The sequence below is a fragment of the Pteropus medius genome, unplaced genomic scaffold, assembly GCF_902729225.1.
Source record: "Pteropus medius unplaced genomic scaffold, Ma_sr-lr_union100, whole genome shotgun sequence".
Taxonomy (NCBI): Eukaryota; Metazoa; Chordata; class Mammalia; order Chiroptera; family Pteropodidae; genus Pteropus; species Pteropus medius.
Window position 1 is genome coordinate 7,660,794 of NW_024342471.1, and position 25,935 is coordinate 7,686,728.

Below are 25,935 nucleotides of genomic sequence, written 5' to 3' on the forward strand. Positions count from 1 at the left end.
TCCCGGAAGATCACTTATTGGTCAGAGCCAGTGCATGTGCTCTGTCATTTAGGAATATATTATTCTGCTGCAAATAATAGGAAATTGGCTTACATCACAAGAAGTCATAAGTAGGCAGTGTTGGGCTTGTATAACAGGTCAGATATGTCATCATGGACTCAGGCTTTTTCTGGCCTTCTGTTCTGACATCCTTAGCATGTGGCTCTCAGTCTCAACATTGCAAGATGGCTGCTATATCTCCAGCCATCACATCTGTATTCAGTTAGGACAAATGCAAAAAACAGAGGGAATTTCTCCTAGGAAGCTTTTGCCTTTTTGTTCTGGAGTTGATGCCTTCCCTAAAGACTACTGCCTACATATCACTGGCAAGAAAGGAGTCACATGGCTGACAAGGGAGCTAGGGAGATTGTATCAAATGTTTTAACTGGAAATGTTGCCACCCTAAGCAAGTCATGATTCACTTTGCTAGGAAAAAAGGAACGTGTGGAATTGTGTAGGCAACCAGGAGTGTGTACCACTTGTCGAAGTACAATTTTCAAAATGTTAAAAACATAATTATCATATAAATGAAATAGTGAACATGAGTCAGCATTTTATATAACTCATTAATGAGGGAACTGGAAGGATGACAGAGTCAGTTCAAAAGAGATTATGAGATACTGCTATTTATACCTATAATTATATCAGTGAAAAAAAGGAATAAGATTGCTAAATTAGATACAAATCTGGGTAATGTCCTACAGAGCAACAAAACCCATGACCTTTGGGGTTATCTTTTCTACCTGACAAAAATCATTTACATTGAGTCAGTTTTCTGCAATTTAATATTTAACTTTATAATCTGGATTCTTATCAATAGTAAATAGTCAAAACAATTCACATTCCCACAGAGTGGATGATCCTGGGCAGGCTTGTTAGACAGTAGTTCTCAAAGTGAGGTCCCTGGACCAACATTACCTGGGTACTTGTTCGGGTGCACATGTTCAGGCCACCCAGACCTGCTGTATCAGATGCTCTGGGGCTGGCACCCAGCCATCTGTTACATCATGTATGCTCAAGCTGGAGAGCTGCCACTATGGTATGACAATGGAAGGACACAATGTCATATTTTTACTGTATTTCTAGATTTTGAGTAGTTTTTCTAAACATACCCAGGACACACAGATTCTGAATGAAGAGTAATGGGGCCATTATGACTGGCTGAGAGGAGAGGACCCTCCAATAAAAATAAAACCAGGCCTCCAGCAGCAGGGGAGCACAGGAATAGCAATAGGGTCATCCACCAACAGGATTTGAGGCATATGCCACAGGGCAGCGGGCAGCAGTGGAGGCAGCTCTCCTGCTTTCCCTCACCTGCCCCATGACTTTCCTCAAGGTATACAAGTGTGTGGTGAAAAGCTGCGCGCAGACATTCCCGAAGCTCGACACATTTCTGGAGCACATCAAGAGCCACCAGGAGGAGCTGAGCTACCGCTGCCACCTCTGTGGCAAGGACTTTCCCTCACTGTATGACCTGGGTGTGCACCAGTACTCCCACAGCCTCCTGCCACAGCACAGCCCCAAGAAGGACAGCGCTGTCTACAAGTATGTGCCCTTCTACTGCCTTCTCCTACAGGGAGCCCAGGGGTCTGCAGGCTTGGTGGTTCTCATGGCTCAGAACCAGTGAGACACCTCAGAGGGGAAATTGAATCTCAGGCTGGGGTCCAGCCTACCATAGTGGGTTCTGGGCCTTGGCACTGGTGGGCATAAAGATGATAGGCCTCCTTATATTATTCTTCCACTTGGCAGATTTTTATTCTAAAAAAAATCCTTATAAAGGGAAATGAGTCTTTTCTCATTTATAGTGGGAAAAAGCTTTGATTTTTTTCTAACCTAAAAATATGAAAATATTTTATTTGATAATGTACAAAATTTAGATTATGGAATGGTACATGGATTCTTAGAATGAAAAAAAATGAACAAGCACGTATTTGAAAGCAAAAATCATAAAAATAAGATTCTTTTTTTAAAACTATAAAATTTAGATTAAAGTTGAAGCTATATACTGATTCTTAGCATGAACAAGGAATGCATCAAGTGTAGATTTGATTTGGGGTAATTTTTTTTGACAGTTCCTTATGTCACCTTAGTCTTCTGTTAGAGTCCTAAAGAAGGTCCTTTTGGCAAAAATGATGGAGGGCTCCCTTAGTTTTGCCACATGCTTTTAGTCCTTAGATCTTCAACGCATTCTCTTTGGAGCTATTGTTCCTACGATCAGCCTTGTTGAGTTTCTCTTCCTCAATTATTTCCCAGTCTCTTCTTCAGATTCTCCTTTGTCCATGGTATTATCTGCAGATATCCAACATCACTTTTGTGACTTTGTGAAATCCCACATTTTGGCCCTGTAGTTGTTTTGCTGTTCATTTGCCCTATGTCATCTGGGAATAGCTGCCTCACAAAGCCTAGCACATAGTGCAGGGGATAAACATTAGTGAAAAATAAGGAGAAGTGTTTATCTGAGGACTCTTTCCAGTTTACTGATGAATATTTTCATGTTAAAATGGCTTTTGCTTCTCTGTACAAATTTGTATGTGCAGGAACTTGGCTGATGACCTCTGTTAAGGAGGTCGCACTCTAATTCCTGGGTGAAGCTTCTGGAGTTTAGAGATAAGTCAATATAGACCTTTAGTTTAGAATACATGGGCTGCTTAGGGAGACAAGTGTGTAAATGCTCTTACCATATACTGTGCTAAAATGCATATATATATATGCATATATATATTGTATAGTACTACTACAGTAGGGCAGGGAAGGTGTCCCAGGAGCAATGAAATCCGAACCAGATTTTAAAGGATGAGTAGGAGTTTGCCAGATATAGGGTAGAGTGCATTCCTAATAAGAGGACCATCAAGTGTAGGGTATAAAAAAAATAACAAGTGGTTTAGAATGACTATTGTGTAGAGTAGCAGTGGATGGGAATATTTAGATGGGGCCTAGGAGAGAAAGTGGGGTCAGAGCACGAGGGCTTGTAGAAATCACAACAGCTTTGAGAAGTCGGCAGGGGGACTGGGACTCTTGAAATGAGGTATAGGGCAACTGGCCCTGGGGAAGATTGAGAAATGGGGCCAGAGAGGCAGGAAAGCTAGGCAAGGCTTTGACCAGGCAAGGGGTGGAGATTCTGGGTAAAGATGAATAATATCCATTTGTTCTCAGGGGGCATTTTGTTTTGCTTTTGCCCTTACAATCTGTGGCTTACCTGTGAGTTCTTGTGACTGTGTGGCTCTCTGAAGTGAGATGCCAAATTGAAGGAAAAGAGCACCTATGTGCCAAGTTCTGACTTAGGGACATTGATCCCTGCAATCCTAGGAGGTCGGTTATATTAGTTCAGGCTGCTATAACAAAATACCATAGACAAGAAGGAGAGGGCACTGATCTCATCATCATGAGTACTCTACCCTCATGATGTCATCTAACCCTAATCACCTCCAAATACCATTACATTGAGGGTCAGGGCTCCAAATATGAATTTTGGAGGGACATAGTTCATTCTATAGGAGTGGTAGTCTCTCCATTTTGAAGATGAGACTCACCTAAGAGAAGTGACCTGCCTAACAAAGTAACAATGTCAACACAGAGCTGAGATTCAAACTGTAGTCCAGGACCTTGGAAGCTTCAGAGCTCTTGTCTTGGAGTTTGCAGGCTGAGGGTTGAGCCCAATGCTGATGGTCTCATGCCTGCAGTCAGTTACTTCTCTTGCCATGTTTTCTTGCCAAAGTTAGAGTGCCAATGACCCTAAAGCTATTGGAACTCCTGGCTCAAAAGTAAGGTACAGAGAGGTAGGTCACTATCTGGATGGCCTGAGGGTAGAATGGTGTTGTGAATAACAATAACAGCTCTGGAATCACGTACCTGTGCTCAAATAGCAGCTGGACACAAACCCAATGGATGACCTTGGCAAAGTATTCAACCACTCTGAGCCTCAGTCTTCTCAGCTATGAAGTGAGAGTACGATAGTGCCTACGCTATTGGATTATTTATTAAGATAAAGTTAGACGAGTATGAGTCACTTAGACATGATGCCTGGAACATCATGGTGCTCAATAAATACCATTGCTGCAATTTTTATTATTCATATAATTTAGACATAAGTTTGAAATAGAGATAGCCAAAATAACAATGGCTTAAACAAGATGAGAGTTTATTTCTCTCTCACGATAACATTTGAGCAGGTGTTATGGTTTCATCCCATTTTCAGGGGTCCCGGCCTCATTGGTCTGGCTTCTCTGTTCCTTTTGGGCTACATATTCTTGGCCTGCCTATGGGGCCTGCCCAAACACTTCTGCCACTGTATATATGCTATATATATAGTTTTTCCTTTTAAAAAATAAGATTTATTATTTTTTTCCTAATTACAAAATTCATGTTTAATACCAAGAAAAGGATCTTTTGAAAACCCACACAGGAGTGGCTCCATAGTTTAGTAGTTAGCACATCTGCTTTACATGCAGAAGGTCTTGGGTTCGCGCCCCAAGTGGAGCCACGGACCATACCCCGGGTGTGCCAGACCCTGGGTTCACGCTGTAAGTGCGTGAGAGGAGATGCCCCACCTTCAGAGATCCAGTTCTTAAGGGGAAATGGCAACATCCATAGGGGTGGAAGTGTGTTGGGGGAATTAAAGAGGGGAAAATAAACACACAAAAAAACAAAACCGTGACACCCAAGATAACCCTCATTAACTTCTTGGTACAGGCCCTTTGGTATATATCTGTAATTAGCATGTTTATAGATAAGATATAAATATCACAGGCTATATTTGAGTCAGATCACCCCAAACACAATCATCGAATTTGGTGAAAATTTATCATACCATCAGCCTGTTGGGCAATTTCTCCCATACTGAGACTTAATAGGATCTCTTTGTACACTTGGTGTTATCACTTAAAACTTTTTCACATAAAACTATAATATGGATATCTTTGCCTTACAGCACAAATAGGCCTGCCTCCTCCTTTTAAACAGCTACTTAGTATTCATTGTAATTTATTTAACCCATCCTTATTGTGGGATAGTCGGGTTATTTCCATTTCGTCATTATTACAAATAATGCTGCAGGGAAGAACTTTAGACATTCATCTTTGCTTATTTGTAAATAAGTTCCTGGTAGCTATTTTGCAGGTCAAAGAGCAAAAGGGAGTTTAAAAAAGATTAATAACGTACTTCAAAAAACATATGCCTACAATGCAATATTTAAAAACTGCAAAAACGCATAGAGTGAAAAGGAATTCCCCGTCCACCCTGACCTACTTCCCCATCGCAGTCGCTTTCAGGAAGTATTCTTTTAAAACTTATTTTGACGAAATTTCAGACTTTCAGAGAAGTTATTAAGAATAGTACAAAGGATGGTTCAATCAAGATGGCAGAATAGAATTATTCAAAAAAATTCAAGATAAAATTCAACATACTTCTAGGACATATTTTTTCCTTTAATTATTTAGGATGCTCTTTTCTGAATCCCTTCCAGGTTTTTCAGTGTCTTTCTTAAAATATAAACTGTAAAAACTAGAAAAGTCATTCTCAAAATGCTCAAGAGATGTTAAACATATCTTAACTCAAGCTAATATGTCATCATCTTACAATGTGGAATTTTTATTTACGGATTATTTTTGTCATAAGGAACAAGTTTCACCTGGTTTGACTATAGCTGTCAATATTTTACTTATAATCTGTACAGTTTAATTATACATCTCATAATTGTAATTCTAAGATAAGTATTATTAACCACAAGGAATCTTTTCTGAAGGATATAAATTTAATAATTTGTATAAACTTTAATAAAACATTCAATTACAAAAAGAATAGAACAGTACAAAGAATTCTCACAGATATCTTTCACCCATATTTCTCAAATGTTAACTTTTTACCACATTTGCTTTATCCTATTCTGAGCCATTTAAGAATAATTTTAAAGAATGATGCTTCTTTATTTGTTCTCTTTTGTGTATATTTTCTAAAAACAAGAATAACCTCTTACATAAGCAGGGAGAGAAGACAGCAGCTTGGACTAGGATAGAGGCAGTGGCAAGAAGAGGAGACTGATTTGAGAATGAATTAAACATAGGATTTTGCCTCCTTTCGCCCTGGGGGCTGGTCCCTGGGCCTGCTGGGAGAGTCCAGCCCCCATACACTGTTCTCTTATCACTTCTGCTTCTTCCCATTTAGATGTGTCAAATGTGTCAACAAATACTCTACCCCCGAGGCCCTGGAGCACCACTTACAGACTGCCACTCACAACTTCCCCTGCCCACACTGTCAAAAGGTGGGTACTCCTGCAACAATAAGAGGCGAGAGGTGGTGGAATGAAGACCTCACTGTCTCTTCCCCTCCTGGCTCTGTATGTGCAGACAAAGCTTGGGATTGTTTTCACAGACGACACCGTCTTTGAAGAGTAAGAGCTTTGCCTGGCCTCTCTTACCCATCGGACACCACAGGTGGCCATCCTGTGCCACTACTGGGCCAGGCCAGGCTGGGCTAACATGGGGTGAGGCCTCTCCTAGGCCCAGGCCCAGCATTGCAACAGCAGCCTCCAGCTTCCAGCTCGTTATTGTTGGTTCTTCTTTTCAGAAAATCTGGAACCCCTCATTAAAGCCTGTCCCTTAATATGATCAAATATCTAGACTATGTTCCAATTTCCAATTGTCCCCAAAACAACCTAATTTTTGTAAAGTTTGTTTTTTAGATCAGGTCTATATATTATGATTGGTTGATATGACCAAAGTGACAAAAGTTTCATTTAATCTATAGGTTTCCCCCACTATTGTTCCTTTTTTTCTTTCTTTCAATTTATTTGTTGAAGAAACTGGGCCATCAGTCCTGTGGAGTTACCTAAAGTTTGCATTTTGCTGATTGCATACCCCTGGTGTGTTTAACTTGTGTCTTTGTTCTACTCATTTTCTTACACCCTTACATGGCAGATTTTCGAAGATAGCTCTGGTATCACTTCGGCCTCATTGTAGATGTTTCTAATTATATAGTCTAATTTTGAGCTTTGAAACTTGTGGTCCATGTAAAAGGTATCATGAATTGAGCAAGAGCCATGTGCCACTTGCTGTTCTAAGCGTTTTACCTCAGTTGACTCATTTAACCCTAAGAAGTAGGCATATTGTTACTATCCCATTTTAAAAATGAGGAAACTAAGACACAGAACAGTCACCCAGCTAGGAAATGGTGGAGCTAATAAGTAGTAGGGCAGTTGGGTCTGTCCCTTGATCACTTCTCTATACTAAATGAATGAAAAAATGAATGAATGCCCATCCTATAATGGGAAGAAGGCAATTTGGCTTCTGTGTTTTTGACTTTTTATTATGTTTTCATTCATTTCTTTAGTTACTTGTTCATTTTTTCCTTTCATTCTTTTACTTGTTAGTCATTCGACCCAGGCCCTGTGCTGAGGAATGAAAGCTGTCCTCTTGGAGATCCCCTGTAAGCAAAGGGCTGTAACTTAGAGTGTTCAGTGCTGACTTTAAAAGTGTGGGTGGATATTCAAGGGCAGAATTTGTTTTGCCTGGTGTGGCATTGTGGAGTTAGGGAGGGCTTCACAGAAGCAATAATACCTGAGTTGGGTATTGAAGGATGAGTAAGAGTTTGTCGGGCTAAAAGAGAAAGGCCCTCTGGGTAGGAAAAACAGCCTAGGCAGAAGCTCAAAGCAGACATGGGTGAGTAGTGGGAGCCATGATGTTCTAAGGGCTGTGCCTGACATTATGGGCCTTGAATCCTGGTGAACAGAAAAGAAGGTGTTTCCATAAGGAAGGGCTGAAAATGAGGGATCCTTTGAGATCAAAAGGCAGTGAGGGCTGGTGAGTCAGACTTGAAGCTGACTCCTTTCTTCTACCAGGTGTTCCCTTGCGAACGTTACCTGCGGCGTCACCTGCCCACACATGGCAGCGGGGGCAGGTTCAGGTGCCAGGTGTGCAAGAAATTCTTCCGGCGGGAGCACTACCTCAAACTGCATGCTCACATCCACTCAGGTGGGTACCCTGCTTCCTGTCAGCTCCTGCCTTCCTCACCTCCCCATCCTCAACCCCCTCTTTGTTCTTCTCATCCCTCTCTTGCTTTCCTCCCCACCTCTCCCTCCCCTTTCCCTCTCCATCTCCTTCTTGGCCCCTTACCCACCTGCTCTCTCAAGTGAACAAGGGGTTCCCACCAACGCTAAAGCAGAGATGAGCCCCTAGAGGCTGGTGGGAGTTCTCTTGGCTAAGAGTCAGCCCCTTCAGACTATTCTGAGTCCCTGGGGGTGCGGGTGCTGTTCTCACCTCAAAATTACCACCCAAACAAAACCCCTTCTCCTTGGTTCCCCAGTTGAGACATGTTTTTGTTTTCATCTTTAAAATGTTTTTATTAAAACATTCTGGTTTTCTTTTTCATTGAAAAGGATTAAAAGATTGAGAATACCTGAAGAGAAAATCTTTGACAATATAAAAGGATACATAATGAAAATAAACCCATCTCACCTCAAATGGACTATCCAAATGTTTCTCAATTTTTTTTAACCATGATCTCTGGTAAAAAATACATTTTATATTGCAACTCAGGAAACACTTGTATACACATAGACTATATTGAAACAGAAGTTTAACAAAGCAATATTTGCTATCCTATTCTGTTCAATTTTAGTTGTTAAAATAACCACTAACAGGTTGTGACTTGCGGTTTGCAGTTTGAAAAATACTCCTACTCCCCTCCCCAAAAGCAACAGCTGTAAGTCTGCATAATCCTGGTTTTATTTTACATCTATACACAATACTTGCTTACTTTTATACAAATGAACACATACTATAAATTCTACTATGTACCCTTTTTTTCAATATACCTTGAAGGTGTTCCTTAAATGCACCTTCTTTTTCTCAGCTGCACAGTATTCCTCTGCATTAACAATCTTTTATTTAGCCAGTTTCCTATGGATGGACACTTAAATTATTTTTCAGCTGTTAATTTGCACACACAATGCTGTGTGGGTCCCTTGGCAAGCTTTTGGTAGTATATCGGTAGTGTATATTCCTAGCAGTGGAAGTGCTGAGTTAAAACATTTATGCAGTACTGAGTTTCAGTTTGGGATGCTGAAAAAATTCTTGAGATGGATGGTGGTGGTGGTTGCACAACCATGTGAATATACTTAATGCCACTGAACTATACACTTAAAGATAGTTAAAATGGTAAACTTCGTTATGTATATTTTACTAAAAAAAAAAGTATATGCATTAGTAATTTTGATAAATATTACAATCTGTCTTTTCAAATGGTTATTGTTATTCAGAAATAATACATGCTTATTGTAAAAATGAAAGCAGTATAGAAGTACATAAAGTCAAATGTTAAATTCCTCCTTCAAATCCTAATTGCTACTGAGAGTTTGGTGTGTTCCCTCCCCAACCGTTCTCCCTGTATATTCTGTGTATATACAAAAACATACGGCTTGAGCTTTTTTTGGAGTGTGGGAATTGTATTTTTTTCTAACAAAAATGGGACTGTATTAAGCTATTCTACAGCTTTCTTTTTCCCTTAGCAGTATGTTCAGGAGATCTTTCCAGATCAAGAAACACAAACTAACCTTAATCTTTTTAATGACCGCAGAGCATTCTATTGTAAGGACCACAATTTCCTTAATCACTGGGTAGGGGTTGTTGGTATTTTTCAAAGGTACTTTATTTACTCAAGAGGGAGAATAGAGAGGAAATAATAGCAGGAAATCAAAATAGCCCAGTGATATTCCTTTTCCGAAGGGCAGGTTGTGACCTCTGGCCTCTGTCAGGCGAGAGCTGACCTCTCAATGGTTCTGCCACTGGATAATCTGGGGCAACTCAGGTGGACTCTGGATCGTACAGCTGGGCTAGAATCTTAGCTCCTTCAACCATTAGTCGTAGATCATGAACCTCAGTTTTCTCATCTATAAAACGGAATAATGATAGTACTTACCTCATGGTTTGTTGTAAGGATCCAACTCAGTAAGGTGTAATTCCCCCCTCTCCTGTGGTGGACTCCATTTCAGTGAATGCCGTGATCACCCACCCTTGTCACTTGGCCCACCATAGTTTCATCCTTGACCTTTTGCTTCCTCTCATACCCCACAACACATGCATTGGCAAGGGCTGCCAGTCCTGCTTTCTAAATATAGCCCATACTTGACTCCTTCCCATTTCCGTACCAGCCTCCTTCTTGCCTCTACCCTCACCCTCCCTTAGCCTATTCTCTACACGCAACCAGAGGGAGCCTGTGACACTTTTCAGTCAGACCCTGACCCTCCTCTGCTCAGCCCCTCTGGTAGCTTCTTATCTGGCTCAGAATAAAAGCCAAACTCCTTCCTCAGCCTTCCAGGCCCTCTTTTTGGCCAGGCAGCCTCGCTGCTCTCATCTTCTGTCTCATTCTCCATCCCCCCACTCCATTCCAGCCACACTGGCCTCCGCATTGTCCCTTAGACACACCACGTGCCCTCACCTATCCTTCTGTCGGGGACCCTCACTCCTAGATTTCCACATGGCTTGCTCCCTCAGGTGTCACCTCATACGTTGCCCATCAGAGAGGCCTTTCCTGACCATCTTATCGAAAATGGCCCCTTCTTCTTGGCAAAACAAAGCCATGAGGAATGGGAGAGGCTTTCTCCCAGGCCACCTCCCTAGAAGAGCTGCTTCCCTTTAGTGGGGGACCTCAGCGCCCCGTGTTCATACTCCCTCTCATGGGATCCTCATCCCTGTCTCCTGCAGGTGAGAAGCCCTACAAATGCTCAGTGTGTGAGTCCGCATTCAATCGCAAGGACAAACTGAAGAGACACATGTTGATCCATGAGCCATTCAAGAAATACAAATGTCCCTTCTCGTGAGTAGAGACTGGCATGGAGGGGGTGCAGGTTTACCCAGTGGCAGGATAGAAAGATGTCAGGTCTGAGGTCTGAAGGCCCTCTCGACTTTTATCCTGTCCTGGGCCCTGCCTGCTGGCTTCACTCTCCATCCTACTTCTTTGCTGAGCCATTAGGGTGGACAAGGGGGTCGTCATGCCCAGGACTAGCAGAGGGGCCAGCAGGAGGGTCCTGAACTTGGTGAGCACCCCCTGATCAGCGGCTGGCTTTGGGTTTTAGGACGCACACAGGCTGCAGTAAGGAGTTCAACCGGCCGGATAAGCTGAAGGCTCATATTCTCTCCCACTCTGGTAAGTGGTTTGTGGACCTGTCAGGAGAGTCTGGTTCAGCTTAAGCCTCCTGGGGCAGGCTCTCCAGACACATCCCATGAGGCGTATTGTCCCTGTCTGGTACATTCCAGCCAACAGATTTTTGCTCATGTGAGCCATGAGCCAGGCCTGTATTAGGGTCCACGGGGTACAGAGAGGTGAGTCAGACACAGCCCGCCACTGAGGGGCAAGCCAACCTGAGAGGCGATGACTATAAATCAGAGAGGTGCTTGGTATAATAGAGGTATGGGTCAGGTGCAGCAGGAGATCAGATAAGGGGGTCCAAGATAAGGCCAGGAAGGTTCCTGGGTCCCCTCAGCAGAGCAGGGCAGCTGGGATGTGGAGCAGCGGTCTCCACACCATTCTTCAGTTCCTGGGGGCTCCATGGAGCTTCCCCAAAGCAGCTTGGCTGGCTTTCCACAAACCATTTGGTCTAGAACAAGGTTTCTGTACCTCAGCACTATTGATCTTTTGGGCCAGATAATTCATTGTCTTTGGGGCTGCCATGTGTACTGTAGGATATTGAGTAGCATCCCTGACCTCTACCCACTAGATGTCAGTGGCATCTTCCTAACATTTATGACAACCAGAAATGTCTCCAGGGGATAAGCCAAAAGTCCCTTGGGGAGTAAAATTGCCCTTGGTTAAGAACCACTGGTTTACAGAAAGGATTTAGTGGCTAAAGGAAGTTTGAAAACTGGGAAAGTAGATCAAGGACTTGGAGACAAGGACTAGGTTTGAGTCTTGGCACTGCTACTTTCTTGCTGGGTGGCCTCAGGCAAGTCACTGCCCCTCTCTGAGCCAGGGAGGCTGAGGGAGGCTGTGGCCCAGGCTGAGTATGGGCTGGAGTTGACTTCATGTATATGTGGAGGCACCAGCGATTCATTTATTGAGTGACTACTGAGGGCCTACCACGTGTCAGGCACTGGGAGTGCCAACAGGGAATCAGACTGGCAGAACCCCACCCTGCCTTCCTGAAGAAGCTTACCATTTAGTGGAAACTGAAAATGAACAGCGAACAAGTAAGTATGCAGTGGCAAAGTATGCTGAGTGCAAAGACAGAAATAAACAGGGTGATGGGGCAGAGAATGAAGGGGGACAGGTATCAGAGAGGGCCTCCCAGAGTAGGTGACATGAAACCGTGCTCTGAAAAGAGCTAGGAAATGGCTTCCAGGGTGAAGGAGTAGCGGGTGCAAAGCCTTGAGGCAGGGAAGAAATCAGGTTGGTGTGGGTGGGGAGATGTTTGAGACAAGGAAAGGCAGCAGGGAGGCCTGGAGCTCAGAGAACAATGCAGGGGGAGGGAGGAGATGGGGCTGAGAGGTGAAGGGGGTGGTCAGACTACAAGGGGCTTTGTGGAAAACTTGGGGAATTGTTGGAGAATTTGAAGCAGGGAATATCATGTTCCTTTGTGTGTCTTCCAAGACATCACTAGCTTCCCTATAGGGAATGGTCTGAGGAGGCAGAGGTGAGGCAGGCAGACCACAGAGGAAAGAGATTATGGTGACCTGGCAAAGTTAGCCAAGGTTTAGGGGCTGAGCATATTGTTCCAGGCAGAGGGAAGCAGCACGTACAAAGACCCAGAGGTAGGAGCCAGCTTGCACATTTGAGGAGAATGAGTGTGGCTGGCTCAGAGTGGCTGGGAGGAGGTGGGAGATAAGACTGGAAGTAGCAGGGCCCCGAACACGTGGATGCTTGTAGGCAAGCCAAGAGACTGGGTTTTTATCTCAAGGGCAGGGGCACTGTTGCAGGGTAAAGGGTCTGGGTGTCTCTCACTGACTTCCTGTCCCCACCAGGCATGAAGCTCCACAAGTGTGCCCTGTGCAGCAAGTCCTTCAGCCGCCGCGCTCACCTCGCTGAGCACCAGCGCGCCCACACCGGCAACTACAAGTTCCGCTGTGCTGGCTGCGCCAAGGGCTTTTCCCGCCACAAATACCTCAAGGATCACCGCTGTCGCCTCGGCCCCCAAAAGGACAAGGACCTGCAAGCCCGGCGGCCCCCTCGAAGGAGGGCAGCCCCCCGCAGTGGCAGCAGTGGTGGTCGCAAAGTGGTGACCACCCTGCCTGACCCGCTGGGGCTGGAGGAACTTAAGGATGCAGGGGCTGGGCCAGTGCCCGAGGCTGCCCCAGGCAAGCCACCCTTCTCGGAGCCAGATGCCGTGCTGTCTATCGTAGTGGGTGGCACGGTGGGTGGTGAACCTGAGCTGGTAGTGCCTGGGCATGCCGAGGGTCTGGGCTCCAACCTGACGCTGGCAGAGCTTCAAGCAGGGGCTGATGGTCCATGTGCCATGCTTGCTGTGCCCGTCTACATCCAGGCCTCGGAGTGACAGACCCATGGTGTTTGCTCTCACGGCCCAGCTTGATGGTCACATTTGGGTCCAGGGCCTCAGGTGGCAGACTAGAGATTCTTCCCAATGGAAGCGAGCTGTCAGCAGAAATCCTTTTGCAATGTCATTTATAAACCCTGACCCATGAACACCCCACTGTGTCCCCTATCCTTCTGGAAAGCCCTGTAGCATTCTGGGACCTGAGGCAGGGCTGCCTATGGCTTCCAGGCAGGGGTAATGGCAAGAGAGATGACTAAACCTGAGCAGCCTAGGGTCTGGCCAGTCTAGGCTGATGGTTGGGCTGCCTAAGAGAGAAGACAGGTCCTGCCCATCCCTTCTGGGCTGCCTTAGGGGTGGCCTACAGTCAAGCCACTGTTTGGGCAGCCTGACATGGTCAGAGCCCTTATCTGCTGGACCTTTTCACATAAGGTTCTTCATAACATCCCCAGACAACTCTGTGATGTAGGCATTTAGGAGACATTTGAGTGTCCTGGTTAGAGTGCAGCTATGAGCCAGATCTGGCTTTAAATCCAAATACTGCCACTCGCTCGCTGTGTGACCGTGGTAAGTCACTTCCCTGAGCCCTGTGTTCCTTATCTGTACAATGAGGCTTATGACAGTGCTACCTCATAGGGCTGTCATGGGGATCCAGTATGATGAAATATGCAAAAGGTTCAGCATAGTGCCCTGCACTTAGAAAGTGCTCAGTAAATGTTTTTATCAAACTAGTGTCCACATGGCTAAGGCCCTAACTTTGGCAGTTTCTTAGTTTCTAGATGGCAGCATTCCCCCTCCAAAGTGTGTGGGGGCCAAGGAGTTCATGGCCCCTCACACAAGGCAGGGTTGCTCCATTAACCTTGGAGAAATTTGTTGCCCTCAGAATGGTTATTTCAGAATAGAGATCCTGGAAACACCTAGCGGAAGGGGTTTATACTCACTTTTGAAAATGCAGGACCTAGACCTTGCCCCAAACCTCTTGGAATCAGAAATTCTGACCAGTGCTTGCTTCGGCAGCACATGTACTAAAATCGGAACGATACACAGAAGATTAGCCTGGCCCTTGCACAAGGATGGCACGCAAATTCGTGAAACGTTCCATATTTTTAATTAAAACATTATAGTTGAACATTATAATATTATTCAACTATAAATTATTAAAAGACTGATTTATCAGACTGGAAAAAAAAAAAAAATTCTGACCAGAGCCAGAAGTGCATCTCAAGCAGGCCTCCGGATGGCCATAGATGCCCTCATGTCCAGCATTCCTTTCCCTGTCCAGAGCTATTCCAGGGGGAAGCAAACCAGGCTCATCTGGAGGCAGGGAGAGAGTAAAGGGGCCTTGACTGATGTTTCTTCATTTATCTTTACAACCATACTACTGGGCCATGAGCCTGTTACAGGAGAGGGAACTGAGGCTCAAGAGGGGACGAAGCAGGATATAGCAGAACTATTGGACTCAGTTTGATAACTGAGTTTCCTTGAAGGCTGGCACATCCCTCAGACATTTGTGCTGGGACCCAAGGCTGGAACTCCGACATCCCCACATCCTCAGGAGAGCTAGGATGTAGTGAGGGGCACAAATGAGGCAATAGTGCACAGACGAGGGGGTCCGGGCTGTAAGTGTACCCAATCCTCAAAAAGGCCAAGAGAGGAACTGGTGAGGACAGAAAGTCTCTTCAGAGGAAGTGACATTTGAGCTGGCCCTTGACACATGTTTTGATGGATGAGTAGTTAGGGGAAATTATGTTAAGGAGAGCAAGGCATGAACAAAGGCTGTGAGGTACGACAATGCAAGGCCTATTGTATTCCAGGGCTGGTGAATGGTCCAGGGTGACCAGAGATGTGAGGGGGTCATGATAATCACTAACATGTTTAAGCTTCCACTTGGACATATTATGGACACTGTACTAAGCTTTTTATGTCACATTAATTACCTCAGCCCATCAGGTGAGAATTGTTACTTTCCTTATTTTACAGATGCGGAAACAGAGGCACAGAGAGGCAAAATGCTCATACAGCTAGTAAGTCACAGAGCTGGGATTCAGGCTGGGGTGGTCTGCCTCCATGTGCTGTTAATCACTTTGCTCTATTGAAATATAGGTTGATGTCAAATCAGAGAGATCCTTGGATGTTGGGTTAAGGAATTTGGACTTTATTCTCTACATAATGAGTCATAGGAGGCATTAAACATTTAAAAAAGCTGTGACATTAAAGGAAATGTTAAAAAAAACCCACAACTTTCATCTTAATAGAACTAAGTTATATTTCTGCCTCTTGTCAATGTACACGTGCATGCACATTTACCAGTAATCATGAGGACTAACATTTACTAGGCACTTATGCCTTGTCTGGCATGTCCTAAGCACTTTGAAGTAGGTGCTACTTTGAATCCTATTTTACAGCTGAGATGAGTCAACAGGCACAGTGAGGTTAAGCAGCTCCAAGTCATGCAGCAGTAGGCCACAGAACAAGGGACATATCAAGATAAGGTCTAATATTTAATAGATGTACTGTTTGACTACAGGGGAGGAAGCTGGGACAATAGTGGGGCTCCCATAGCTAAATCCTTCCCAGCTTGGCAGATGAGGTGACTGGGGCTCAGAGAGGGGAAGGCCCTTGATCAAGGGTCACTCAGAGTTCATGACAGAACTGCTCCAGGTCCCCAGGGCTCCTTATAGAGCACTGAGATGCTGGACAGGATATAGTGTAAAGAGGCTGTCCTGGGCATCCCGCAGATTTGGGCATCAGGAAGAGCTGGGTTTGAATCCTGGCTCTAACCCTTCCCAGCTGTCTGTGGCAAATCACTTCACCTCTCTGAACCTCAGTGTCCTTATATGTCAAATGGGGAGAATATTAGTACCTACCTGATGAGATGTCACAATTCAGAGAGAGAATTCAGGTAAAACAGATCACAAATTGGCAGCCTATGGGCTGAACCCAGACCACAAACAGACTTTGTTTAGTTTTCACAATGTTTGAAAAAAATGAGCCAACATTTAAAAATAATGAAATTAAAAACCTATTACAACAGTGGAAAATGAGATGTATTCTCTCTGTATCAGGAGCAAGACAAGGATGCCTACTTTCATGACTCCAACATTATGTTGGAGGCCTTGCCATGGCAATGAGGCAAGAAAAAGAAATAAATGATAGAAGGATCAGAAAGGGTGAAAAAATAGCAAAGATGCTGAAATAATAGCAAGAAACAATATATAAAATTTGCTATTTTTCCAATACCCAGAAGCATTTATAAATTTAAATTAAAATCAGGAGATTTCACCTAAAAATCTGGATTTCTGACTTTTAAAATTAAATTAGGATACCTGGCACAGTTGGGTGGCAGTCAGATGGAGCTGGCACCAGCCCCTTTCGATGGGCACATGCATTCCATATAGCCATAGTTCTCATGTTGTCCCCCTGACATTGCAACTGAATGTCAGTTGCTACCTACTGTACTTCTTTTGATTTATCATAGAGTAGAAAAATATTTCTAATTATCCACGTGTCTCAAAAGTGGGAAAACAAGATGACCAGAGAGGATCATATGATTTTTCATGTACCTGGTCCACTTTACTCATCCATGTCTGGACGCTGTGGGTATATGGCTTGAGGAACCCTGTAAATTCTGCTTCCTTTTCTCCCTTCCCCTTCCAGTCTTCTGTCTGCCTCTAAGCTAGCTGGCCTCAGTTCCTCACTGATAATTGTGGGGAGTTGAGTTGTAACTAACTTTACTGTCTAGTAAGCTCCAAGCCTTGTGCTCTGTGACTTACGTACATGTCAGTGAGTCCGCAAGACTCCCCTTAGAAGCAAGCTCTCTCATCATGCTCGGTGTACAAATGTGGAAACGAAGTCTCGGAGAGGTGTAGCAACCTGCCCAAGGACTAACAGCCAGAACATGTGGAGCAGGGCTTCAAACCCAGGACTCCAATTTCCTGCCTCGTCTTAGGATCTCTAAAGTTCTCACCAGCTCTGATGAGCTGGGGTCTTAACTTGGAACCACTTTTTCGAAGCTCCACCATTGTTCATCTCCTTAGACATTACTATCCTACCTAGGCTGCCAACTTCTCTTGCATGGATGATTGCTTCAGCCTTCTCTTTGGTCTTCCTGCTTTTTCTCTTCCCCCACCATGATCCATTCTCTAGATAGCAGCCCAGGGAATCTTTCTAGAGCCTGAATCATATTATGCCACTTTCCTGTTTAAAACCCTCTGGTGGCTTTTGATCTCTCCCAGAATGAAATGTAAAGTTTTCCCTGTAGATTTCAAGGTTCTACATGATGCAGCCCTTGTCTCCTAACACACCTTCCTTCTCTCACTCCATGCCAGCCACCTGCCCTCTTGCTCCTCTTCCATCATATAAGCTAGTTCCTGCCTTAGGGCCTTTGCACTTGCTGTTTCCTCTGTTTAATGGAGGGTTTTTTTGTTTGTTTTGTTTTGGTTTTGCCTCTTAGATTTTCGTATGGCTGGCTCGCTCTCACTATTCACTTTTGTCCAAAAGCCATTCTCTCTGAGAGGCCTTCCCTGGCCAATCTTTCTAAAATAGTTCCCACCTAACCCCATCACACTCTAGTTCCTTACCCTGCTTCATTTTTATTCATCACTTTTGACATTAGATTACACACTTCTTTATTGTTTGTTCCCCTCATTAGAAACAAAAGGTCCACAAGGTCAAGAACGTTTGTCTGTTTTGTTCACTGTTATTTTTACAGTGCCTAGAACTGCCCAGGAACCGCTCAATCAATATTTGTTGAATGAATGAACAGCAACAGCACTTTGAGAGAACAAAGCCCACTCTACCCTTCCCCTCCTCCCATTCCATGGAGGTCAAAGGTGAGTTTCCCCCAGTGAGAATCTGCCATGTAGTCTGAGAAGTGGCTGACCCAAAGTCCTAGAAGTTAATATCTGATATAAAAGACATTTTCCATTTTTAAGAGGGAGCTGAGAATATTTGGGACAAATGACAAAGGTGGTGGCTTGGAAGTTTCAGTTGATAGAGCAGGTATCCCGGTGGCCCAGAAGAACCAGTTGGACCAGTTTTGTCTCTCTTGGGGAGGAAAGAGCGAAGGTGACAACTACAGGTGCTCCCAACCCCCAATGCTGCCAGCAAGTAACCCCCATGGATTCTCATGGGCCTGAAGGGTAATAGTCAGGTTAGCAGATTCTACTGCAAGTGTTGTGGGCGACCTCCTTCTCACCAAGGGTGACTGATGTGTGGTCAGGCACAGAATGTGGCAGAGGTCCAATTTCAAGGCTTTGGGCCCTTTGTAAAATCAGAATAAACTGAAGCCCAAAAAAGGAAAGAGTATTGTCCAAAGTCTCATCATGGCAAGGATTAGTCCAGACCGAGTTTTCCTGCCCCCACCCCCCATCTCTGCTACCTCAGTCCATTCATTTATTCATTTGGCAAATATTTATTGAGCACCTACTACAAGCTAGGTATAGTTCCTGCATTGAGGATACATCAGGAACCAAACAGTGATCTGTGGAGATCCCCTGTGGAAGAAGCAGAAGATAAATAACAAAGTAACTAAGCAAATTATATGATATGTTAGAAGGTGATGAGTATTGTAGAAAGAAGAAAAAATAGAAGAGAATAGAGGTTTGGGAGTGTGGGTTAGGAGGCAGATTGTAGAATTATATGGGGTGACCTAGAAAGTCTCACTGAGAAGGACACATTTAGCCCTCTAGGGCACAGCACCTTTTGTGTGGCCTCCACATGCTCAGATGAATGGGTATGGAGTATGGAGTAGACCCTGTAACCCACCATTAGCTCGAGTGCACAGTTTCCCCCCACTCGCCCCTCTCAGGTTCTACCAGGTTTGTCCTACCCCTATCGCTAACTACACTATTCCTCAGGAAGGTCATACCTTCTCCCAGACCCATTACACTTCATTTTTATGGGTTTGTTTGTATCTGTCCACCCATTCATTTGGACATAGGCAGTATAGTGTATGGCTAAGCTGGTCATCTTTACAGTAAGAATTCCGGCTCTGCCTTTACAAGCTGTGTGACCTTGGGCAAGCTGTTCAACTTTTCTGTTTCCCTAGTACCTACTGTATAAAATGAGGACAATAATAATGCCCACTTATTGCAGTTGTTTTGCATACCAAATGAGGTAATGCATTTAATGCTTAGCTCAATGTCTTGCTTAGCATAAAATGCTCAATAAAGATTTTTCTATTGTTCATTGGGGGTCTTAAATGCCAGCCACACCACTTAATAATGAGGGTGACCTTGGGTAAGTCATTCAACCTCTCTAAGCTTCTTTTTCCTCAACTGTAATCTGTATCTACTACATAGGGCAATAGTTGGATGATTAAGTGATACAGTCTATGTAAGCCATCTGACTCGGGCTCAACAGGTGTTAGTGATTATTCCTGTTTTTATTTTTGTTTATTTATTTTGTAAATATTTGTTAGATGCGTATTCCTTACCAGGCTCTTTACCTATGTTCTCAGTGAATCTTCAGAATGGCCTGGCGAGGAAGGTAGTGTCTCATACTTTGCTACCTGCACCGTGCTACATTGTTGTATAACAGAGCCTCGGTTCTAATCTAGGTTTGTGTGGTTGGCACCAAAACATGTTTTCTTTTCATTACTTCAACATACTTTTTTTTGAGATAAAATTCATGTAACATAAAATTCACCATTTTAACTAATGCGTACAATTCAGTACTTTTTAACTGGGTTGTCTTTTTGTTTTTGAGTTGTAAGAGTTATTTTTTAAAAACATATTTGAATATTAACCCCTTATCAGATATAGGATTTGCCATTATTTCTCTCATTTCATGGATTGTCTTTCTTGATAGCATACTTGGGTGCACAAAAATCTTTAATTTCAATGAAATCCAGTGTATCTTTTTTTTTATTCTTTTGTTATTTGTGCTTTTGGTGTCATAGTTAAGAAACTGTTGCCTAACTGAAGGTCACAGAGATTTACACTTATGTTTCTCTCTAAGAGTTTTATATCTTACAGTTAGATCTTTGATCCATTTGAGTATTTGATGTGAGGTAGGGGTACAAATTCATTCTTTTGTATTTGAATATCTAATTATCCTGGCACCATTTGTTGAAAAGAATAATCTTTCTCCATTGAATGGTGTTGGCCCTCTTGCTGAAAATCAGTTGATCATAGATGAATGGGTTTCTTTCTTGACTCTCAATTCTATTCTTTATTGATCTATATGTCTGTCCTTATGCCAGTACCACACTGTTTTGATTACTGTAGCTATATAGTAGGTTTTAAAATTGGGAAATATGAGTCCTCCAGCTTTGTTTTGGCTATTTAGAGCCCCTTGCAATTCTATATGAATTTTAGAATCAGCTTGGTCATTTTCTGCAAAAAAGGTAGCTCGGATTTTGATAGGTGTTGTAGATCAATTTAGAGAGTGTCGCCACCTTAATAATAAGTCTAATCCATGAACGTAGGATGTTTTTCCATTTATTTAAGTCTTCTTTAACTTCTTTCAACAAAATATTTTACTTTTCTGTTTACAAGAATTGCTAGTCCTTTGTTAAATTTGTTCATAAATATTTTATTCTTTTCGGTGTTATTGTGAATAGAATGGTTTTCTTAATATTTTTAGTTTGTCCTTTGCTAATGTATAGAAATGCAACAGACTTTTGTGCATTGGTCTTGTATCTTGTAACTTTGCTGAGCGCGTTTTTAGCTCTAATAGTTTTTGTGGATTCTTTTGGGTTTTCTATATAGAAGATCATGTCATCTGCAAATAGAAATAGGTTTACTTCTACTTTTGAAATCTAGATGCCTTTTATTTTTCTTGTCTAATTGTCCAGGTTAGAATCTCCAGTACAATGTTGAATAGAAGTAGTGGGAGTAGACATCTAGTCTTGTTTCTGTTCTTAGAGGGAAAACTGTCATTCTTTCACCATTAAGTATGATATCAGCTGTGGGTTTTTAATAGGTGCTCTTTATCAGATTGAGCAGTGCTCTTCTATTCCTAGTTTGTTGAGTGTTTTTACCAGGAAAGAGTTTTGGATGTATTCTACTTGGTTTTTACAAGTAGAAATCAGCAAAATCCTCTGTATGTGGCATGGTGTAATTATGTGAGATCAAGTTTTATAATAATTTTTATTCATAATTTAAAACTCATTATTTATAATAGGTTTTAATAATTCAGCTTTTCTTGACATTTTTAAAAAGAAGATTACAGATATATAGCTGAGTATCTTTAATCATGTGACCTTGGGCAAATCCTACTTCTGTGGTCCTCAGTTTCCTCACCTGTAAAATGGAGATGGTATAGTAATGTTTATTTCAAGGGGCTTTGGTGGATGAAGACAAGATGGGATTTTGTATGCAAATGTACTTTGCAAACAAAAACTGTATGCTTCTGTTGCTGCTCTTACCAGAGAAATTTTTTTAAATTGTGATATAACATGTATTTAATAAAGCACACAAGGTATGTAAAGGGAAGTGACCTTAAGAATAAAGGTAGATAAATTTGTATACACCCATGTGAACACCACTAGATTTTGATATAGAACCTGTCCAGCACTCCGTAGAAGTCATTCTGCCTGGGCTATGCCACCCTCAGAGGTAACCACTATTCTGACTACTATCACCATAGATTTGTTTTGCTTGGTTTTAAATTTTGTATAAATGGAATCATACAGGTTTTTGTGTCTGATTTCTTCCATTCAGCATAATATCTGTGATTCATTCAAGTTGTTGCATGAAATGATAGGTCATTCTTTTCCTGTGGTTTTTAATGAGCTCATACCAGTCACAGTTTGAAGAGGCTGTGCATTTGCCCAAGAGACTAGGAAAATGAAGGCCAGGGAAACCCAGGGTTTTCCAGTATGGAGCTGACGCACCCAGTGAACCTCTACCAAAGCAGGTGAATCCTCAGCCAGTATGATAGCTACATTGTCCAAATGTCACGACTTCTAATCTAGCACTCTAGACAGACATCACAAATCGATCTCAGCACATTTTAACAAGGAGTCCTGATGTAGCCTCAAAATTATTCTCAACCCAGCAATCCGAGTAACCCACACCAATTGATTGGGGTTAGTGCTCAAGATTGAATCTGAGTGTTCTGTCATATCCCCAGAATGCTTTTCTGGGCTCCTAAAGTTATGACATGAGGGACTCTGCTAACATCAAAGTTTACCCCATAGCAATAGAAGATAGGTAGTGAGGCCTACAGTGTCTGCTTGTTCATATAGTCTTTCGGTCATGGCTCAAGCCCAGCAAGTGTTTTGCTACCTGTATGCCTGATTGCAGCATGACTTAGAAAAGAGGGGAGGGGCTGTTTTATCCATAAGGTGACTTGATTGAAGTCTCTTTGTTTTAATTTTTTATTTTGATAAAAACATTTCAATGTTTCAATTACAAAACAAACACAAGTGTGCCTTATATTTTCACAATTTATGCAGCTGTAAATTCTCGATACTTCTAGGATGTCTCTCACATTTGAAAAATTTCTTCCAACCTGGAAAGTTGGGTGAAATAAACTCTCCCATTCTCTGAGAATGGTCACCTGTATATTTACAGGATTGTGGCACATTACAACAAGAACAACAATCTGAGGCATGTTTTTATTCACATGTAGATCAAAGCCTGGGAAAGAGACAACACTCATGTGTGAAATAATAGAGAAAAAAGTCAGTTAAGCTGTCATTTATTTGAAACTCTGTTCCCAAGCAACTTCACATACTTGAAAGGTCCAAGAAGGAATGAAAAAGGTCTTTGAGAAGTCACTTGTTTTTTCCCCTTTTTGATCCCCCCAGCCGGGCCCCACCACTTCTACCCCTGACCTTCGGATGTTGTCATCTCCCCTTAAGAACTGGATCTCTGAAGGCAGGGCGTCTCCTCCCAAGCATTCGCAGCCCCCCAGGGCCTGGCACCCCTGGTACATTCAGGGGGCCTGGCACATGGTCTGTGGACCCACCTGGGGTGTGAACCCAGGACCTTCTGCGTGTAAAGCAGACGTGCTAACCACTACACTATGGAGCTACCCCTCACTTTTTTCTTTATTGGTGATTGGAAGCAGGAAGTTAAGAATAGTGGGCTTGGGGAAGGTTTGGCTACTAGATGCAGCCAATGTGCTAATGAGTGGAGAAATTATTCTTAGTAGTAAAAGAGAAGGGAAAATAATGAAATATGGCTCCACAACCAGCTGAGCCTGTGTAATACAGAAGGAAAAAAAATCCTCAATATTTCTGCTACTTTTGAAAGTTCTGGGTTTCCTCCTGGTTTATTGTGCATAACGATGATTCAGAATACATAGGAATGAATATACGTTTTTGAGCACCTACTGTGCTAAGCCTATGCTAAGTAAGCACTTTACATTCCTTATTTTACATAAGCTTGAAGGTGGTCCTGTTATTATCTCCAGTTTACAGATTTGGAAAGAAAGGCACACAGAATAGGGTAAGTAACTTGCCCAAGTAGGTATTCAAGGTGGGTTCTGAACCTTTGCAGTCATAACTTCAGTCCCAAGGCTATTAGCCTTTACTAGGTTTCGAAGAACCTGTTAGGTGAATAAAATGTAGAAAGGTTCTCCAAGTAGAGGGAACGGCGTATGTAGAGACGGGGCTAGTTAGTTAACCCAGGCACTTAATTTTTGTCTTATTGATTATTCACCTACTAAATAGGAACGGTATTATCAGTCATAGGCTTATGAAAATTAAATGTGAATGCATATAACGCACTTTGCACGATGCCTGGATCAGCGAATGTGCATAATATTACTGTTTTTTTAAAATATTGCTATTTCTTTTTTGTCCTTCTTGCTCGATAGGGCAGAGTCTCAAGGAGACTACATTTCCCAGCATGCCAACTCGCCCTTTGACCTTATGTAGACCAAAAATACGCGCCACGGAGCGCCTCAAGCCGGAAGACTATAGCTTCCCGGCATGCCGTGTGCCTCCCTCCATTAGATTTGAGGCACAGCCAGCGCGTTGCCCACCGGGAATTGCAGTCAGCGGCGCGTTGCCCTGACGCCGGCCCGGCCGGGCGTGGGGGCCTGTGGGAGGTGGACCGGCCTGGCCCAGCTGCGGGGCGGAGGCGGCAGAGGGGCCTGCGGCTGCAGGGAGCGGCTGGGCCGGGAGCGGGCGCCGGAGCCGAGCCGAGCCGGAGCGGGCGGCGCAGGCCGGCGCGGCGAGCAGCAACCATGTCGATGTTCGGGAAGCTGTTTGGGGCGGGAGGGGGTAAGGCTGGCAAGGGCGGCCCGACCCCCCAGGAGGCCATCCAGCGGCTGCGGGACACTGAAGAAATGCTAAGTAAGAAGCAAGAATTTCTGGAAAAGAAGATCGAGCAGGAGCTGACAGCCGCCAAGAAGCACGGCACCAAGAACAAGCGCGGTGAGTAAACCCGGCCCCCTAAGACTCCCCTCAGCTTCCCGGGCCCGGATTCCACCTTCGTCGGACGCACCCCAGGGCCTACTTGGATCCCGTAAATCTCCCACGTCAGACTCCCTGCCGTGACTTTCCGGGTTCTGGACTCTCCCTGTCTGACTCCCTTCAGCGTCTCCTCGAACCTTGGGCTCCTCCACCATCAGACTCTCATTCCAAACCCTCTCTTCTCAGGCTCTCCCCACTCTTATCAGGCCCCTCCAGACCCTGTTTTCACATTTTCCTCCGCCCTCCCTCTATTCCTTTCTTTTCCGTCTTTTCCTCCTCTCCTCCCTTTGGCGTGCCCTCACCCACCTTCCCAGATACTGCCACCTCCTCCTTCTTGGCTCATTTCTGCCCCCATCCTAACACTTTTACCTTCCTGGTCCCACTCCTACCTTCTGTGTACCCCTCTGTGGAGTCCATGAGCTGTCTCTGGCCTCTCTCCACCCCTACCCCGCCCCACAATTCTTGAGAAAGCTTGAGAGCAAAGGGGACTGGGAGAGAGGAGATCCTCCTTTCCAGCTCTGTTCACTTGCTGAATGAACTTGAGCAAGTTACTTTTCCTCTTGAGGTCTCATTTCCCTCCATCCATCAGCCAGAGATTGGCCTCCATGACGCCTGAAGTGCCTTCCAGCTCTGTGATTCACTTCTTGTTGCTTCATAGCCAGGTGTTATCTGGAGTTTCAACAAGTCCAAGCCTTCATTCCTGTGACTTACAGCTTCCTCATTCCTCTATAACAAAAATAAGGATTTCATTTCTCCATTTGCCCGGACTTCTCTCCAGTCCCCAGGGCAGGAATATTGAACCTTATGGCACTCTACTTCTTTTGGTTGTGTGTGGCTTTCCGTGTTAGTGCTTTATATTCTTAAGTGAGATAAATGTGGAAATGCTTTAATAACTAAAGCAATTTAGACATATTTAATTTTTCTAGCTATTAGCAATATGAGAGTGAACCACAGTAACAGCCCTCCCCTTGAAAGGGATTTAGAAGCTGTACAAACAAGTACTGGACTCAGAAGTCTGGTAGTCACTAGTCATGTGACCTTGAGCTAGTTA

General features: G+C 43.7%; 2 protein-coding genes and 1 non-coding gene across 3 annotated transcripts in view; all 3 read left to right on the forward strand.

Moving 5' to 3' along the window:
• ZNF341 (zinc finger protein 341) overlaps window positions 1–22,152 on the forward strand; it is a 44,065-nt gene extending 21,913 nt beyond the window's left edge. The window contains 6 exon segments of the mRNA XM_039864103.1: window positions 1,376–1,584; window positions 6,199–6,295; window positions 7,871–8,003; window positions 10,734–10,845; window positions 11,105–11,175; window positions 12,987–22,152. Of these exon segments, the coding sequence (XP_039720037.1) occupies window positions 1,376–1,584; window positions 6,199–6,295; window positions 7,871–8,003; window positions 10,734–10,845; window positions 11,105–11,175; window positions 12,987–13,516 (1,152 nt within the window). The 3' untranslated portion in view covers window positions 13,517–22,152.
• On the forward strand, window positions 14,515–14,621 carry LOC120604247 (U6 spliceosomal RNA). Its single transcript, XR_005653280.1, has one exon. It is a non-coding gene; the product is annotated as a U6 spliceosomal RNA (small nuclear RNA).
• A 2,299-nt stretch (window positions 22,153–24,451) lies between the features above and the next one.
• The window catches only part of CHMP4B (charged multivesicular body protein 4B), a 41,457-nt gene continuing 39,973 nt past the window's right edge, over window positions 24,452–25,935 (forward strand). The window contains exon 1 of the mRNA XM_039864104.1: window positions 24,452–24,845. Within this exon, the coding sequence (XP_039720038.1) occupies window positions 24,656–24,845 (190 nt within the window). The 5' untranslated portion in view covers window positions 24,452–24,655. The remainder of the gene's footprint in view (window positions 24,846–25,935) is intronic.